General features: G+C 38.6%; 1 protein-coding gene across 1 annotated transcript in view; it reads right to left on the bottom strand.

The window, feature by feature from the left end:
• gnav1 (guanine nucleotide binding protein (G protein) alpha v1) overlaps positions 1-19,232 on the bottom strand; it is a 345,398-nt gene that overhangs the window by 40,652 nt on the left and 285,514 nt on the right. The window contains exon 6 of the mRNA XM_039739505.1: positions 18,030-18,159. Coding sequence (XP_039595439.1) covers positions 18,030-18,159 — 130 coding nt within the window. The remainder of the gene's footprint in view (positions 1-18,029; positions 18,160-19,232) is intronic.

The following is a 19,232-nucleotide window of genomic DNA, read 5'->3' as shown; positions in this document are numbered from 1 at the left end:
ACCCAGGGTTATAGTCCAAGAGCGCCCCTATTGTCTTCCCGAGGCAAAGAAGGCTGAAGTGGAACTTGAAATCAAGCACATGCTGGACTTAGGAGTCATAGAGGAAAATTATAGTCCCTGGTCCAGCCCAATAGTCTTGGTTAGTAAGCCTGACAGAAGCTGGAGATTTTACAATGACTTCCGTCAACTTAATCAGGTCTCACAATTTGATGCTTATCCTATGCCTCGGTGGATGACCTTCTTGAGACGCTTGGACAGGCAGAATATCTGACCACACTTGACATGACCAAGGGGTACTGGCAGGTTCCTTTAACGGACTCTGCAGAGGTTAAGACCGTGTTTAGCACCCCTAGTGAGCACTGGTAGTATCGAGTTCTTCCATTCGGGTTACATGGGGCTCCTGTAACTTTCCAGCATATGGTGGATAAAATGCTCCGGCCCCATAACACGTATAGTGCTGCCGACCTGGATGACGTCGTCCTCTATTCCAGCAACTGGAAGGAACACCTACAGCATGTCCAAGTGGTATTATGGATGCTGGGTGAAGCTGGTTTTCGGATCAATTCAAAAAAATGTTTTTTGGGTTGAAAGAAGCCAAATACTTGGGCTACCTAGTGGGTTGTGGTACTGTGAAGCCACAGTGCTCTAAAATAAATGCCATTTTGAAATGGCCCCGTCCGCGAACCAAGCGGTATATCCAAGCATTTCTCGGTTTAGCTGGGTACTACCGCCAGTTTGTACCATGCTTTTCGGAGAGAGCTGTGGCCTTGAGTGATTTAACAAAGAGGGCTCCCAACATGGTGGTATGGACTGATATGATGGAAGCTGCATTCAGTGACTTAAAAAGGGCCCTGACATCGGCACCAGTTTTGAAAGCACCTGACTTTTCGCTTCCTTTTATCCTCCAGACGGACGCTTCGGACACAGGCCTAGGAGCAATACTGATGGAGCTGAACACCCCGTCATTTTCCTGAGCCGGAAACTGCTGGATCGGGAGACCAGGTATGCGGCGGTGGAAAGAGAGGCCCTTGCGATTAAGTGGCCGATTACACAGTTGAGGTACTACCTCTTGGGTTGGGAGTTTACACTTGTCACTGACCATGCACCTTTACAATGGATGGCCCTGCATAAGGAGTCCAACCCTCGAGTCACTAGGTGGTTCCTTGATCTGCAACCTTATAAGTTCTCGCTCGTTCATCAGAAGGGCTCTATCTCTCTTGGCTTGGGGGTATGGGGGGTTAGGGGTGTGGCCCTGTCACACACGCATGTTTAGGAGACAACTAAAGGGCTTGAATACATGTAATTCCACGCCGGACCAGAGGGTGGCGAAGTGCACTAATTCTCTCTCTCTCTCAATCTCTTGCAGTCCATTGTAGGGAAATCCTGGATTATGTTGTATGAACAAGTCTGTGCTTTGGCATCAGTTTTGCAGCCGGGGAAAAATTATATGGGTGGCTGCCCCAAACTTTCGCAACGTCTTATGGTCGTTCTTCTTACAATATATATAATTCTTTGCCTTTATATAGTGCTTTTCTCACTACTCAAAGCGCTCAGCAATTGCAGGTTAAGGGCCTTGCTCAAGGGCCCAACAGAGCAGACTCCCTTTTGGCACTTACGGGATTTGAACCGGCAACCTTCCGATTGCCAGTGCAGATCCCTAGCCCCTTTTCACTCTACAGGTGAAAAGTTTTAGAACACTCCCACTTTTTCAGTTTGTATTGAAATTTAAGCAGGGCTTTATGTTATTTCAGAGCATTTTCATAAAAAATAAATCTATTATGCAAAGATTTTACATGGCCCACTGTGTTACTAGTTGGGGTAACTTGGAAGAAGGTTATGACCATATTGTCCATGGTATCCTGTAGGAGATGGTGCAAAAGAATGAGGCTCCTGTAGTATGGTATTTGTGGGCCTGTATTTGCGGTGTGATATATGTAATGCATAATAAGTCAGCTATGACAAGCATTCATCTTCTCTCCTGTGCGTAATTTTAATGGACTGGGTAAAAAAACTTGATTTAAAGGGATAAATCACAGGAAAAAGCACATCCTCGTGTAAACTTACAAAAAATTATTGCATTAAATCAAAATGATTATTGCTGTAGTTATTGTAAATGTTTTCACTTTGAGCATATGAAATGGTACTAAAATCTCTATATGGAAATAAGAAGAAGTAGAATAATATCTGTACCATAATTGTCTATCTGTAATAATGGACAGATCTCCCATTAGAGTGACCTGAATGTGTGTCCTAGGGCCTTGGTATATGCAAGGAAAAAAGTAATCTTGACATTTTTCTCTTTTAGTGGTACCTCGTGCTCTTCCCACATTCATGGTTGCTTGTACATTTTATTGTCACCCATCAATCAAATGTAAGAGTGATTGCTGGATTAAATCTCCAAGGGAGACCACCTTCCAGTTTGTTTTAGTTTTATATGTGACATTCACAGAGTGTAAATATATGTGTGTGACACCCTGGAGCCTGAGGAGGTTTTTATCTGGTCTTTCTGTAACTCATTTCCCAGTCACATAGATAATACAGAAGAGTCAATACCTGTTATTCATTAGGCAGCCTGCTTTTTCTAATAACGAAATTAATCCCACAGTCACCAAAGCATGAAAAATATCTAGACAGAGGAGGGACATTATTTGTTAAGAAAGCCTCTTCGCAACACACACTTCACAGAAGAGCACAAGTTCTATATAATACATATTGTTAGGTATCTCATATAACATATGCAGAACACTTGCAAAGATACATTCACAACACTCTGAAAGAATAAAGTATGGAAAAAACTGGCAGCATCTTTCAATGTGTACTTTTTGAACCGGCAGCCAAATGAATTCTTAATTAAAGACACAGATTATTTTTAATTAAGATTAAATGTATGATGATCCATATTTTTCTAGTCTTATATTACATAATATAAATACTTCCATGCATCGCTTGTCTTTTTCAGTGACATTGAATTAAATATATTTGGTTCAGTATCATGCTATTCTTCAGTCTAAATATAAATATAAAATATGGTTTTGATATTTGTTTTTGGCATATTTGCACCTTTTAATGTCTATAACAGTCTGTCTGATCCATGTGGAATTAATTTTGTAACATTATTTGCTGTACTAAGTCCATTAAACCTGCTAACGAGGTGGCCTGTGTTAGTACACAATTTTGTTCCCATTCTCCAACTCCATGAATTACACTTCAACGTCACTTGGACTAAGTTTTAGTCTTGTTGCACTGCACATCTGCAGCTCCAATGCATACTGCAACTGCGCTAAATCCTAAAGTCAGTCTTGTTACCATAAATATGTACCAGGTCCAAATCAGCATGGGATCATCCTGAGTTCATAGCACACGACTACTTTAGTGGATTCTTTGCACATTATAGGAAATTTGTCATTTTCTACAGCTTGCTATCGGTTATCCATAGGAGCCTGGAAAGGTCTCATACTCTCACCATTTAGATTGAGAAGCACAAAATCTCAGTCCCAGTGCAAACCTTAACATTTCAAAAGTTAAATGAAAAAATGCATGCAGTGACTTCTTTAATGATGTGGCCTTACCCAGTATGTATAGGTTTTTTTGGGTGCACTTGCATGTAATGCATTAAGCACCTATTGCAAAAGCCCATGTCAGACTGTCTGTCTGTCTCCATGAAACGACTCTGCCCCTGTAGAACAATTTTGTTGAGATGTTACAAACGTGTTCTTCAAAGAAATTTTCATTCAGATATCTCAAACAGATTGCACCTTACAGTTTTCAAATTTCTCATTGAAAAAAATTGGCGAATTTGCAAACCCATATATTTTCAAACAGAAAAAAAACATTCTGTGCAACATCAATTGGGAATAAGTTTACTATATGAATTTTACCTTGAGAACGGTTGCTTAAACTTATATATTTTGTATGTTTTTCTCTTTTACTCATCTGACAGCCACTCGGATGCCCAATGGAAGTAAGTCAGGCACCAGGCAGAGCAAGCATGTGCAAACAGCTCATACAGCAGCGCCATGTCCTGTTGCTTTAGGTAAGTTAACTAATTAAGTAAAGATATACAAGACTGAATTAATTAAACAATATTAACTGCAGATTGTTAACATACAGATCCGATATTATCAACCTGCAGCTAAATGGTGTTTGAACTAATTAATTACATGGAAAACGTACAGCTGCACTAACTGATACAAACATTGGATGACTGAAGTAAAATACAATAAAATGAAATGCTCCTTTAATAGCAGTTAACTTAGTTGCTGAACACACCTGAATTTTACGCCATGTGTATATTTTGTCCAACTTATTGTATACTAGCAAAATACCCGCGCTTCGCAGCGGAGAAGTAGTGTGTTAAAGAAGTTATGAAAAAGAAAAGGAAACATTTTAAAAATAACGTAACATCCCTGACCATCTCATCTTTGTTGTCAACCGCTGTAAAGATAACAGGTTTCATTAATCAAAGTGATCACTACCCAAATCGGTACTCGTGAATCTAAGATGTTTAACAGGCATTCCCGGTATTACGTTGTGGATTTGCCTGCGAATATTTAGTGGCAGTGTGTCTATGAACGTAATTTAAACTTAAGCTTTACACCTTGCTTTCCTATTGATATGTCAACAAAGGCTTGTTCATCTTCAGAGGGTTGTTTCTTTCTTACTGCAGCAATAAACAGCTCGTCTTCCTCTTTATCTGAGACATCACACACTGCATGCACGGGTTTACCTTTCCCAGTCCTGCAAACTTTAGCGAAGTGGTGCAATTTACCACATTTTTTTACACTATCTTCCTTTAGCTGGACATTGACTTTTTCCACCGTGTACTTTGTTTCCGTAGTAGGTGAACTTATGATTATGCGTGTATTCATCAGTCGCTTCATATTCTATTACTGCCGTCTCAATTGTGTAATGTGTTTTTTGTTCAGCGCTCTTTGGAGCTGTTCTTTGTTGTCTGCGTACTGCATTCACAGTCAGTTCACGTGAGCTGCTCGGAGTACATGCATCGAAGGTTCTAAGCTGTGCTTGTGCTATCTCATGCGATCTTGCGATGTCCACGGCTTTATTTAATGTTAGCTAAGACCCGGCACTTAAAAGTTTCTCTCACACTTTCGCTGAGTTTGTGCCAAACACTAGTCTATCCCTGACCATCTCATCTTGTTTGCATAAGCACAGTCCTTCACCCGTGAATATTTAGCAGCAGCATGTCTATTGGATTGCTCCTGATGGACGGCCTTATATGGGCAGGCACTCAATTACGTGGGAGGCGTGATGATGTGGGACGCAGCACCGCCTCACACGGCGACCGAGCTGCAGGCTATGGCCGTATATATGTACGTAAGTAGGTTCCAGTTATGACTGTTACGCGTAGAATTTCGAAATGAAACCTGCTTAACTTTTGTAAGTAAGCTGTAAGGAATGAGCCTGTCAAATTTCAACCTTCTACCTACACGGGAAGTTGGAGAATTAGTGATGAGTGACTGAGTGAGTGAGAGTGAGTGAGGGCTTTGCCTTTTATTAATATAGATACTCGCGTTTAAATTCTCCCCCGTATAAGTCTGGGATTGATTTTACTGTAGAATTTCCTGTATTTTATAATGTCGGTCGAATAAGTTGAATACGGAAAACTCACACTATTGGTCCAAGAGATTATGATATGCTAACGCCCACCTGAGAGAGTAACCACGGAAAACACTGCCTTTTTTTTCTATGCATTGTGCCTACGTGACCGCACGGTACTACCCAAACTATTCCAAAGTGACGTTTGCACTGTTCATAGTGTTTTTTTGTATCTCACATCCTCATACACCTTTATCGTAAGAGAATCCCTTATCTACAATGGAGCGTTCGTTCAATCAGAAAAATATATTAAGCTGGTTTTGAATTAAAAGTTGTTAAAGTTGCAAAAGAAATTCGTAACTGCACTGCTGCAACAAAATTTGACATGTCTGACAAACTGGTGCATGATTGGAGGAAGCAAGAAGATGTAAAAAAAAAAAAATAAGTGTTGTATTTGTCGGGGTCTGCTTTTATGATTGATTTTTTGGGTTTCAAGACCCGACTTATACACGAGTATATACAGTATTTATAATTAACCCAGCCACAGGGGATGCACAAACCAGTGCTGTTTCTTCGTGCCAGACGCAAGCCCAGATAAATTGGGAGAGTTAAGTCAAGAAGGGCATCTGGTGTAAAATTTTGCCAAATCAATATGCGGACAATAATACAAATTTCCATACCGGATCGGTCGAGCCCCGGGTTAACAAAGACCGCCACCAGTACTGTTAGTCAACAGGGTGCTGGCGGAAGTTGGGCTACTGTTGGCCGAAGGAGAAGATGAGGGGGGAGACGTGTCCGGAGGTAGGAGGAGAGGAAAAAAGTAAAGAGAGTGGAACTGAGGGTAGGAACTTTGAATGTTGGCAATATGACTGGTAAGGGGAGAGAGTTAGTAGATATGATGGAGAGAAGGAGGGTTGATATATTGTGCGTGCAAGAGACTAAATGGAAGGGGAGTAAGGCCAGGTGGATTGGAGGTGGATTCAAATTGTTCTATCATGGTATGGATGGGAGGAGAAATGGAGTAGGGGTTATTCTGAAGGAACAGTATGTCAAGAGTGTTTTGGAGGTGAAAAGAGTGTCAGACAGAGTAATGATTATGAAGCTGGAAATTGGAGGTGTGATGATGAATGTTGTTAGTGGATATGCACCACAAGTTGGGTGTGCAATGGGTGAGAAAGAAGATTTTTGGAGTGAGTTGGATGAAGTGATGAACAGTGTACCCAAGAGACAGAAAGTGCTGATTGGAGCGGATTTCAATGGGCATGTTGGTGAAAGGAACAGTGGAGACGAGGTGGTGATGGGTAGGTATGGTGTCAAGGAGAGGAATGAAGAAGGTCAGAGGATAGTGGATTTTGCCAAAAGGATGGACATGGCTGTGGTGAATACATATTTTAAGAAGTGGGAGGAACATAGGGTTACGTACAAGAGTGGAGGAAGATGCACACAGGTAGATTACATCCTATGCAGAAGAGTTGATCTGAAGGAGATTGAAGACTGCAAAGTGGTGGCAGGGGAAAGTGCAGTTAACACTATAATTGCCAAAGCCTACGAAAAAACTCATAGATCTGTCCCACCTCAAATCACTTTCGCACCTCTCCGTCAGCGTCTTTTGTCCTGTAAATGTGTCGATAAGCAGCAAGCAATAAGCAGCCTGCTATCACATCCCCCACCGCTGCACAAAAAGACTTATCAGCTCAAGTCTGTTTACCTGCTTGTCAGTTGTTTAGAGTTTTATAGAGTGAGAAGTCAAGCAAAATGATACCTTTTATTAATACTATATTGTTATTTGGAACAGATGCATTTCATGTGTGTTCCGTGTCTACAGCAATCTATGTAAACACATCCTTAAAACAGAAATGTTTGTCAATTATTAATAAAACATGAAAAAATGTAGACATGAAGTGTATAATGTGTGAAGCCTGAAGTACAAACATCAAATAAACACTTTTCATAAAAGGTACAAATATAACACAACAAGTGTGCTTTTATTCAAAAATATAACTGCAGAAAAAGAACCCGTGTTCGAGTGGACATTGACACCCCATTGATACGACCGCTTCGGTGGTGCAACAGTATCAACTGTTGACTGGTAATGAAAACTTCACGGGTTCTAACCCGGACAAGTCCGTTTTGAGAAGTGAGCTACTCTTATTCTTACTATTTTAGAATAAAAACATACATTTCATTTCAGTCTGTAACAGCCGGTGTAAATGTATGATACTTGGAACGGTTTGCTTTGTTTTATTTTTTTATTCAGTTTTATTCTCTCAGTCGTGTTCATGATCCCACTCCCCATCTGACATTGCTGTTTTCACATAAAGAGATGTGGAATAACAGAGATGAACTCAGATAATGACGACGGTTCTACATCGGAGAAAGAATGCACGTCGCACTTTGCCATCACTGTTCTTTGTATATGTACACAGGAAGTTCTGTAGTCCACTTGTGACTTTACCTTTATTTATTTACTTACTTCCTACAGTGTAATTAAGTCAATAACATTTGATCTGGCTCTTATATGCAAAGTACAGCGGCGGCAGCTTCCACCTGCAGCTATAGTCTCTTCAGTACGCGAGGGACCCTCTATGTTAGTGTTTAGATCTGGACAGTGCATGTGCCCAAAACATTAATATTTATATGTTACTTGCATAAAAGCCAGATCGAAGGTTAAAAAACAGCACGGCTTACAGAGCGCACCAACGTATCGTGCAAACTCCTGTTTGTGATTATGTTTTGTGATGGTCTTTACATAAGAAGCATTAATATGTTACTTATATAAAAGCCAGGTCAAACGTTATCTACCTCGATGTATTTATTTATCTTCCTGCAGCGTAAATTCACAAGTAAACTGCAGAGCTTCCTGTGTTTGATCGACACGGGCTGCTTGCTGCTTGGGATTATCGACACATTAATCACACAAAAGACGCTGAATGGAGAGGTGCGAGCGGATTTAAGGTGGGCCGGAATTATAAGTTTTCTTGTAAGCTTTGGTAATTCTAGTGTTAAGTAGCATAGGATGGTGGTCTGTGGGATGGCATTGGAGATCAAGAAGAGGAAGAGAGTGATGGCAGAGCCAAGGATCAAATGGTGGAAGTTGAAAAAGGAAGACTGCAAGGTTGAGTTTAGGGAGGATGTGAGATAGGCACTGGGTGGCAGTAAAGAGTTACCAGACAGCTGGGAAACTACAGCAGATGTAGTAAGGGTGACAGCAAGAAGGGTGCTTGGCGTGACATCTGGAAAGAGGGAGGAGGAAAAGTAAACGTGGTGGTGGAATGAGGAAATACAGGAGAGTATACAGAGAAAGAGGATGGCAAAGAAGAAGTGGGATAGTCAGAGAGATGCAGAAAGTAGACAAGAGTACAAGGAGATAATGCGCAAGGTGAAGAGGGAGGCGGTGAAGGCTAAAGAAAAGGCATATGATGAGTTGTATGAGAGGTTGGGCACTAAGGAGGGAGAAAAGGACCTGTACCAATTGGCTAGACAGAGGGACTGAGCTGGGAAAGATGTGTAGCAGGTTAGGGTGATAAAGGATAAAGATGGAAACATACTCACAAGCGAGGAGAGTGTGTTGAGCAGATGGAAAGAGTACTTTGAGAGGCTGATGAATGAAGAGAACGAGACAGAGAAGAGGTTGGATGATGTGGAGATAGTGAATCAGGAAGTGCAACAGATTAGCAAGAAGGAAGTAAGGACAGCTATGAAGAGGATGAAAAATGGAAAGGCCGTTGGTCCAGATAACATACCTATGGAAGCATGGAGGTGTTTAGGAGAGATGGCAGTGGAGTTTTTAACCAGATTATTTAGTGGAATCTTGGAAAGTGAGAGGTGCCGATATTTAAGAATAAGGGGAATAAAATTGATGAGCCACAGCATGAAGTTATGGGAAAAAGTAGTGGAAGCTAGGTTAAGAAGTGAGGTGATGATTAGTGAGCAGCAGTATGGTTTCATGCTAAGAAAGAGCACCACAGATGCAATGTTTGCTATGAGGATGCTGATGAAGAAGTATAGAGAAGGCTAGAAGGAGTTGCATTGCGTCTTTGTGGACTTGGAGAAAGCATATGACAGGGTGCCTCGAGAGGAGCTGTGGTATTGTATGAGGAAGTCAGGAGTGGCAGAGAAGTACGTAAGAGTTGTACAGGATATGTACAAGGTAAGTGTGACAGTGGTGAGGTGTGCGGTAGGAGCGATGGATGCATTCAAGGTGGAGGTGGGATTACATCAGGGATCAGCTCTGAACCCTTTCTTATTTGCAATGGTGATGGGCAGGTTGACAGACGAGATTAGACAGGAGTCCCCGTGGACTATGATGTTTGCTGATGACATTGTGATCTGTAGCGATAGTAGAGAGCAGGTTGAGGAGAACCTGGAGAGGTGGAGATATGCTCTAGAGAGGAGAGGAATGAAGGTCAGTAGGAACAAGACAGAATACATGTGTGTAAATGAGAGGGAGGTCAGTGGAATTGTGAGGATGCAGGGAGCAGAGTTGGCAAAGGTGGATGAGTTTAAATACTTAGGAACAACAGTAGAGAGTAATGGGGATTGTGGAAGAGAGGTGGAAAAGAGAGTGCAGGCAGGGTGGAATGGGTGGAGAAGATAGTGTCAGGAGTAATTTGTGACAGACGGTTATCAGCAAGAGTGAAAGGGAAGGTCTTCAGGACGGTAGTGAGACCAGCTATGTTATATGGGTTGGAGACCCAGACCAGAAAGCAGGAGACGGAGCTGGAGGTGGCAGAGTTAAAGATGTTAAGATTTGCATTGAGTGTGACGAGGATGGTCAGGATTAGAAATGAATACATTAGAGGGTCAGCTCAAGTTGGACGGTTGGGAGACAAAGTCAGAGAGGCGAGATTGCGTTGGTTTGGACATGTGCAGAGGAGAGATGCTGGGTATATTGGGAGAAGGATGCCAAGGACAGAGCTGCCAGGCAAGAGAAAAAGAGGAAGGCCTAAGCAAAGGTTTATGGATGTGGTGAGAGAGGACATGCAGGTGATGGGTGTAACAGAACAAGATGCAGAGGACAGAAAATGGAAGAAGATGATCCGCTGTGGCAACCCCTAATGGGAGCAGCCAGATATACGGTATTTACAATTACAAATGATAAACAGGTTAAATTTTCTTGATTCTGTAGGTATATTCTTAGATGCCTACTTTAATTAATAGTCAATAGTTTTTTTATTTTATTATTATTTTTTTACTTATGTTCTCTAGCTCAGCAGCTGACACCCTTTCCAAAATAACAAAATTTAGTAAACAAACATTTAACAACAGAGATATTTGTTAGAAACGGTGACAGAATAATTTAATTATAAATTATATAATTTATGAAACAAGCATCATCACTTCAAAAGAATAATCTTTATATTATATCTTAGAAATTGCCTACTTTCATACACACTGATCTTTTGTTCAAATTCCGTAATAAGTAACAGAGAAATCAAGTTTAGAACATGATCTAACTGCAACATGCAACAATTTGTTTATTTACATTCAACCACACAGCAAAGTCGCCACACTGTATATAGTAAAAACAATACAACAGTTTTTGTAACAGGTATGCTGGATCAAATGCTTTAATTTACAGTTTCACTGCTTGATAAAGAATTTGAACTTTATTTAAGCTGAATTTTAGCTAAACCTTTCTTTTTTGATTGCTTGGGGTCTTTTCTATTCAAAATGTAATAATCTTTTGTTTCAGCACAAAAACAATGAATATTTTACTAGTCTTCAGAGTTGCATGTTAGGCAAAGTGAGCAAAATGTATAACTTATGACCAAAGATTTGCTTGTAAGTTGGAGGACCTGCTTGCAAGGCTGGATGCAGATTAACATCATACCCAAGACAAAGCAATTGCAGGTTAAGGGCCTTACTCAAGGGCCCAACGGAGTAGAGTCACTTCTGGCATTTACGGGATTTCTCTAAGCCACCACTCTGCCTGTTAAGTCACTGTTGACATATAATTACTAACTGAATATTGCAAGGGTTTGCAATTATGCAATGCATATATTTTTATGCAATACTTTATACCTTTTAATCTTGGGGACTAAATAAGAAAATCAGAACAATTCTGGGACCAAGGAAGATAATTATTACCATAATGACAGAAGAGCCATACACAGACAAATTACAATGGGCATATAATAAAATACAGTACAAGTTTTTGTTCCCATTCAAGCATATTTCTCATATGAATATTATTAAAAGAGAAAAGTAGAAACCAAACATATTGCTAATAAAATAATAATTCAAAACAAGGAATTTATTTCCAAGGAATGTCACTGCTAGTGTAAATGCTAAGTGCAAGGTTTAGCAAAGCCATGAATGTTTATGTAACTTAAGTAACTTGACTTATAGTGGATTGTGGGAATGGGGGGTGGTACTAGGGGGGAGAGAAAGAGAGCAAGCTATCTCAAATCTGTCCTTTTACTCCTTATAATTATAATTGCCAACATAACAATAGACTGCATGGCAATAACCCCTGGGAAAATTGGAAATTAAGGTCAAAGATGTCTCACTTTTGGTTAAGACTACAAAATTACATCAAAAATTCAGAATCAATGTCTCCAAGACGGGACAGTTAATTTTGTGAGCTGGAATGTTAGGCCTGAATCACGAATTAAAAAGAAAGTATTCTCTCACTTAACAGGTCTAAACGCTAAAATAGTATTTTTACAGGAGACCCACTTATTAAGCAAGGATCATTTCCAGCTGCAGAAAGACTGGATTGGCCAAATATTCCAATCCAGCTTTACAAAAAAACTAGATGTGTGGGAATTCTTATACATAGAACAGTCTCATTTGTAGTATCAAATGTTGTATCTGATCCTGAAGGGACATACATGACTGTCATGGGTAATTTATTAATTGTAAAGTGATTTTGATAAATGTTTATGCACCCAATGTGGATGATAGGGACTTCATCCAAAATGTATTTGCATCCATTCCCAAAGTTAACACTCATAAAATTATAATTGCTGGGGACTTTAATTGTGTTTTAAATCCAGACCTAATAGGTCTCCTGTCACAGGGGAGATGACATCTAACACTGCAAAGACAATTACATAGTTTGTAACTGACAACAACTTATCAGACCCCTGGAGATTTATAAACCCAAACTCAAGAACATATTCCTTCTACTCACCAGTGCATCATTGCTACTCAAGAATTGATTATTTCTTTGTAAATAACCATTTCTTTCCTACGATTAAATCCTGGAAGTGCAACACTATTGCTATTTCCGACCATGTCCCCCTGATCTTGGAGCTAAAATCATTATGTCCCACATACTCATCTCTCAGATGGCCTCTTAACCCACTTTTATTAGCAGACAGGAATTGTACAGAATTTATATCAAAACAAATTATTTTTTTTCTAGAGACAAATACATCTTCAGAGGTCTCTGCAGGAATAGTCTGGGAAACCCTTAAGGCCTTCTTAAGAGGACAGATTATCTCATATTTTTCCCACAGAAATAAATTGGAAACCAAGAAGGTATCAAAGCTAACCAGCGAATTACTATAATAGATCAAGAACATGCCAGGTGTCCAAGTGAGGCTCTTCATAGGAAAAGGCAGGCTCTGCATTCAGAACTCAACCTCTTGACAACTAAAGAAACTAAACAACTCATTTATAAATCAAGACATCATTACTATGAACATGGAGAGAAAGCTAATATGCCCTTAGCTCAACAAATCCACAAGCAAGAATTTCACAATACAATCTCAGCAATCACCAGCACAAACGGAGACAAAATCATTGAGCATAAAAATACAATGCACACATTTAGAGACTACTATAAATCCTTATATTCCACTGAGTTTAAAGAAGACAAGACACAATCTAATGCATTTCTGGATGCATTACAGATACCACAAATAGATACTCTTAGTGCAGAGGAACTGGATAAACCCATTGGCACTATTAGAATTACTAGATGCTATAAAGTCACTTCAGAGTAGGAAAGCAGCAGGCCCCTATGGCTACCCTGCCAAATTTTATAAGAAGTTCTCCACTCAGCTAGCTCCCCTTTTATTAACAACATTCACAGAAGCTAGAGACAATAAAACCCTACCTCAAACTTTTCTAAACAAAATAAGGAGGTATTACAATGTGCATCATACAGATCAATTTCACTTCTGAATAATGATGTTAAGATACTCTCCAAAGACCTAGCTAGAAGGATGGAGAAAGTGCTGCCTTCGGCAATATCACAGGATCAAACTGGATTTATTAAAGGCCGACACTTAGCATCCAATCTTCAACGCCTGTTTAATGTAATATATTCACCCGCAAAGTCAAACATCCCAGCGATATTATTATCATTGGATGCAGAAAAAGCATTTGATAAGATTGAATGGAACTACCTTTTCACTACATTGGAGAAATTTGGGTTTGGCCCAAACATTTGTGCATGGATCAAACTACTGTATACCATTCCGGAAGCTTCAATTTGTATTAACAAAATTAATCAAGACTACTTTAAACTAGAACGTGGTACCAGACAAGGATGCCCCTTGTCACCACTACATTTTGCAATCGCCATTGAGCCACTGGCAGTTCACTGTCGAAAAGATTATGAGATAAAGGGGATTATCACAGAAGGTCTTGAACAGAACATTTCTGTATATGCAGATGATATACTACTGTATATATCAGACTCACAAAATACTGTGCCTGCAGTCCTAACAGCACTAAGAGAATTTCAAAAGATTTCTGGTCTCAGAATTAATTTGACTAAAACTGTGCTTTTTCCAGTGAATTCTCAAGCACACAATATTAGATTGGACACCTTCCCTTTTATCATTGATGATCAGTTTAAATATCTAGGGGTAAACATCACAAGTAAACATAAAGCTCTTTATCAACAAAATTTCGCTATCTGTATGGAAAAAAATTAAGCAAGAGTTGCATAGATGGTCAACCCTTCATCTCACTTTAGCAGGAAGAATTAAAATTGTTAAGATGAATATCCTTCCTAAAGGTTCTGTTTTTATTTCAAAACATTCCAATATACATCAATAAATCATTTTTTAAGAAATTAGATTCAACCATAACCACATTTATTTGGAATTCAAAACATCAACGTATCCAAAGAGCAGTCCTACAAAGACCAAAGGTAGAAGGTGGAATGGCTCTATCTAACTTTCAAGTTTATTACTGGGCAGCCAACAAACAAACTATAAAAACCTAGACATGGACACATGTCATGAACATATACAGGCTTGGTCCGCAATAGAAATAAAATCCTGCAGTAGTTCTTTATATTCCTTGCTTTGTGCCCCAATAAATGCAAGTTATCACCAAAAGACTGGCAACCCAATTGTGCTACACTCACTCAGAATATCAGGAAGCATTTTAAGATAAAGAAGCTTTTATCGGTGGCACCTCTGCAACCCTTGCAAACATATTTAGTTTTTAATGTCTGGAAAACATTTGGGATTAAATCACTTAGAGATCTTTACATAAACAACGTCTTTGCATCCTACAAACAATTACATTCTAAATTTAACTTACCAGCAACACATTTCTTTCACTACTTTCAAATTAGAAACTTTGTTAAACAGAACCTACCCAATTTTCCTCATCTCCCACCTCCCTCTATACTGGAAAAAATATTCCTCAGTTTCGAGGACTTAGACAGCATTTCTGCTACATATAAAATTATTTTACAGTCCCTCCCTTTCAAAAATCCAAGAGGACAGTGGGAAAAGGATATCTCACTCAACATCTCAGAAAAGGAGGGGAAGGCAGCAATGCAGAGAATTCACTTGAGCTCCATATGCACAAAGCATACAATTATTCAACTCAAAATTATATATTGAGCACATCTGTCTCGTTTAAAATTGTCCAAAATGTTTCCAGGGCAAGATCCAACCTGTGAACGCTGCAATCAAGTGCCAGCCTCACCGGGTCACATGTTTTGAGTCTGCACCAAATTAACATCATTCTGGACCAAAATTTTGAAATGTCTTTCAGGAGGCCTTGGTGTCACAATATGTCCTAACTCATTAACAGCTGTGTTTGGTGTACTCCCAGATGGGCTTAAAATGGAGAAGGACAAACTGTGATTGCCTTTACTACACTATTGGCACGTAGACTTATCTTGCTAAACTGGAAGAATCCTAACTCTTATCTTTTAAGTCACAGGGTAACTGATATTATATATTATTTGAAACTGGAAAAAATCTAATTCTCATTTAGAGGATCTGGGCAGAATTTTTTCAAAACCTGGCAAGATCTAATTAATAACATTTTAGAATAAGTGTTTAAAGCACTGAGAAAGTAGGTTCTCTTCCCATTTCTTTTTCCTCTCCATTTATCTTTATTCACTTATTAATTTATCTATTTACTTATTTTTACTAGCTTTAAGTTTCATTCTGCTGCCCATGCTCTCTTTCTCAGGGGTGGGGGTTGATTTGTTTTCAATCCGATTTTTGTAAAATTGATCTATTTGTATGGAATGTTGTGTGACTTCAATAAAATCAAAAAAAAAAAAATACTACTGACTGACATTGTGTCGAAAACTGAAGTCCATTCTATAGCCTGCCTTATCCTTTTGATATTTTCTAGTGTTCTTACAGCTCCCAATGGTCCAACTAATACATCCTTCACAGAATCAGCAGACTGAAATTTATCAATCCACCTTAAAATAGTGTTAAGAGAAATGTCAAACACACATTTAGCATAAAGCACTAACCCAGCTCTACATATACTCCACCACATCATTTCATCCCCCAGAACACCCCGAAAATCATTACATCCTTGTGCGGCACCTGTGATTTAGATTTTGACATTTCAAGCTAGTGCCACGGTTTCTTCATCTCATAAGCTCACCTGTGTCATAGCATCCTTTTTCTGTCTTTCTTAAATGTGTCTTTGCTTGTCAGTCATCATGTTGTCTATTTCAAAGGTTTGAGTCATGGAGAATATTAATTGTGTTTCCATACTACAGAAAAAATCCTCTGTGATACGTTAACGGCATTGTTTACAAGCTGTGTTTCAGATTGCATGCTGCTGCAATAGAAGTATACTAATCAAAGGCCAGTATATTACTCGCCACACAATTAGAACTTGGATGAGTTTGGCTTATTTTAATACACAATCATGTAGCAACCCATCACAAATGTGTACAAGACTCACCCATAATTTAAGAAACACTGCTTTATATATTTATAAGATTAGCCACATTTTTACTTTGTTCTCTATCTGTTTGTTTCAGCTTTTGCAGTCTTGTAGCTAGCATGTACCAATCAGATGCCACTTTTTAATCACACAAGCTCTACGGTCTTGGAAATAATGTTTTAGGGGAAAAGAGTCATATGGGTGAGAGGAAACACATAGCACTGTATATATACAGTATAATAATCCCTTTCAGTATCTAAAGTGGTCATCAATTGTGTCTTCCGTTAAACATTTCAGATGTTGATCAACAATCTACAACTTACATGTGAACTCAGAAACATATTTTTCCAAATGCTAGAATAAAAACGAATAAAAATAATTTGCAGCTCTGATACATGTATTTGTTTAAAACGAGAAATAAAAAACTAAATCTTAACAGTGAACACAAATAGATGTTAATAATTATCACTTTAAATGCTATTCTTAATGGAACTATTCAAACTGCAGTAAACGTCATTTCAGCTTAGGGATCTTTAATTGATTTTTCTATACACAGCGCACTGCATAACAGCAAATGTCTGCCATACACTTAAGTAATGACATTGATTGGCATTTGGATTTATTGACTTCTATTTGAAAAAACAGTAGAGGTAGTGACAAACCTCAAAGAATGTATTGAAAATTGGAATGAATTGGAAATAATGTAAACATAACAGGTTTCATTTGGGGGTCCAATTGGCATGATTTTACAGAATCTGTGGCTCAATAATTCCTCATTACAGCACAGAAAAACTATTTCTGATTATTTTTCCCCTTTACGTTTTTCAACAAGCATAAAGAATTATGTCTTTTTGTGAGTTAACTTGGTATTTTTTGAGTATCACTTAATAAGCTAATTTTAACATACATGACCACAAAAAATGAACTGTCCACAAAAAAGGCAAAATACTGCCTTTCTTTGTAAAGAACTAAATGACAAATAGTAGGATGTAGTATGATTTGAGAAAAGAATGACAACTGCAGTATCTACATTTTTAAAACTTTTAAAGTACCCATTGAGTGACTTCATTCCAAGAACTAAATAAATGTTGACAGCCTTTTGAATGAAATATTCATTACTATCAAGAAAAAAAAACTAAAATAAGAGATGTGCAATGACTTCTAACTTGCCCCCAGAGGAATGTGAAACAGAAAGACTGGCTGATTATTGACCGCCTGACCTTTATTCACATTGATTAAGTGTGAAATGCCTAAAGGAATGCTTCCTTCCACTGAAGTCAATATCTGACACATGTAATACCAAACTTTTAAGTGAGACAGTTCAGATTCCATTATGGAGTATTACAGCTCCTCACCATAGCAGGGTCTTCCATCAGAGTCATGTCATAGCCACTGAGTGCCACTACGAACAGAACTGCTCGTACATCCTCAAAGCAGCTAATCCATTTCCGCCGCTCTGTTCTCTGTCCTCCAACATCATACATCCTGAAATTAATATTAAATATTTTAGTAAAAATATGCAGCTTTAATTATATACCAAACAGTCATATAACTAAAAAATCTAATTATATTATTTTTGGTTATATATAGGGGTAAATAATGCAATTCCTATGAGTATATGATAGTAAAACAAGGAGGAAAAACAACATTTTTTTTTGATTTGACTCAAAGTTCAAGAATAGATTCCAAACACTAGAACATCACATGTGAATGAGGAGCTACGTGTTTTGCGAAAGTTGGTTTAGCAGCTCCTTGTATACCAGTTGCATTTGAGACAACAGAAGGTACATCTCCTGGCAAACTTAACACACTTAACATGCCACCAATTCAGCATCTTTCTCTGGATTTGAGCTGGCAGCATCAATGCCAGGGATGGTACAACAATTAAGGCCTAGCCATATTTACCGCACCATATAATTTTAGAAAAGGTTACTACTTCATTTTTTTTTCTCTTACACAAATGTGACACACTGCATCAGCACTGCAAAACTAATGAACAGTACTAATGATGAAGATCACATTCTTATTGGAAAAAGTCCAGTGAGGCTCTTGCATTGGTATCAGAATCATCAGGCAACAAAGTACATGCTTTAAACATGTGAAGAAATATTAAAAAACGGTCCTGTAATATGTTTTGCAAGTCAGAAGGCAACAAGCACAAAAGTGTATAGCATGCCAAATCTTGAGCATAAATCCTGAAATGGCAACCAATAGCAGAAGGTCTTATTGAGCAGTGAGTCCACACTTGAAATTTTTGGCTCACAAATACACTACTATGCTGTCAAGTAAACTCTTGGCTAGAAGCACATCAATGCCCATTAGCAACCTTCCATGTAGTACAGAGGCAGTTATGTCATGATCATACTAGTTACATCATCAGCTACATTTCAGTTGGCTACTTAGTGGACCAAAAATTACAAACTGACTGTCACTTTTAAATAATAATAATAATAATAGAAATGCAACTTCAGGTTGACTTATAAACAGCAAAGCTTAGTCCTTTGTATGTCTTCTGGGAGTATTCACTATTTTTCGGCAAAAACTGACACAAGTACTTG

The sequence above is a fragment of the Polypterus senegalus genome, chromosome 17 (assembly GCF_016835505.1).
Source record: "Polypterus senegalus isolate Bchr_013 chromosome 17, ASM1683550v1, whole genome shotgun sequence".
In the NCBI taxonomy this organism is placed as follows: Eukaryota; Metazoa; Chordata; class Cladistia; order Polypteriformes; family Polypteridae; genus Polypterus; species Polypterus senegalus.
The sequence above is the reverse complement of the archived record's forward strand: the minus strand, read 5'-3'. Positions and strand labels throughout refer to the sequence as shown.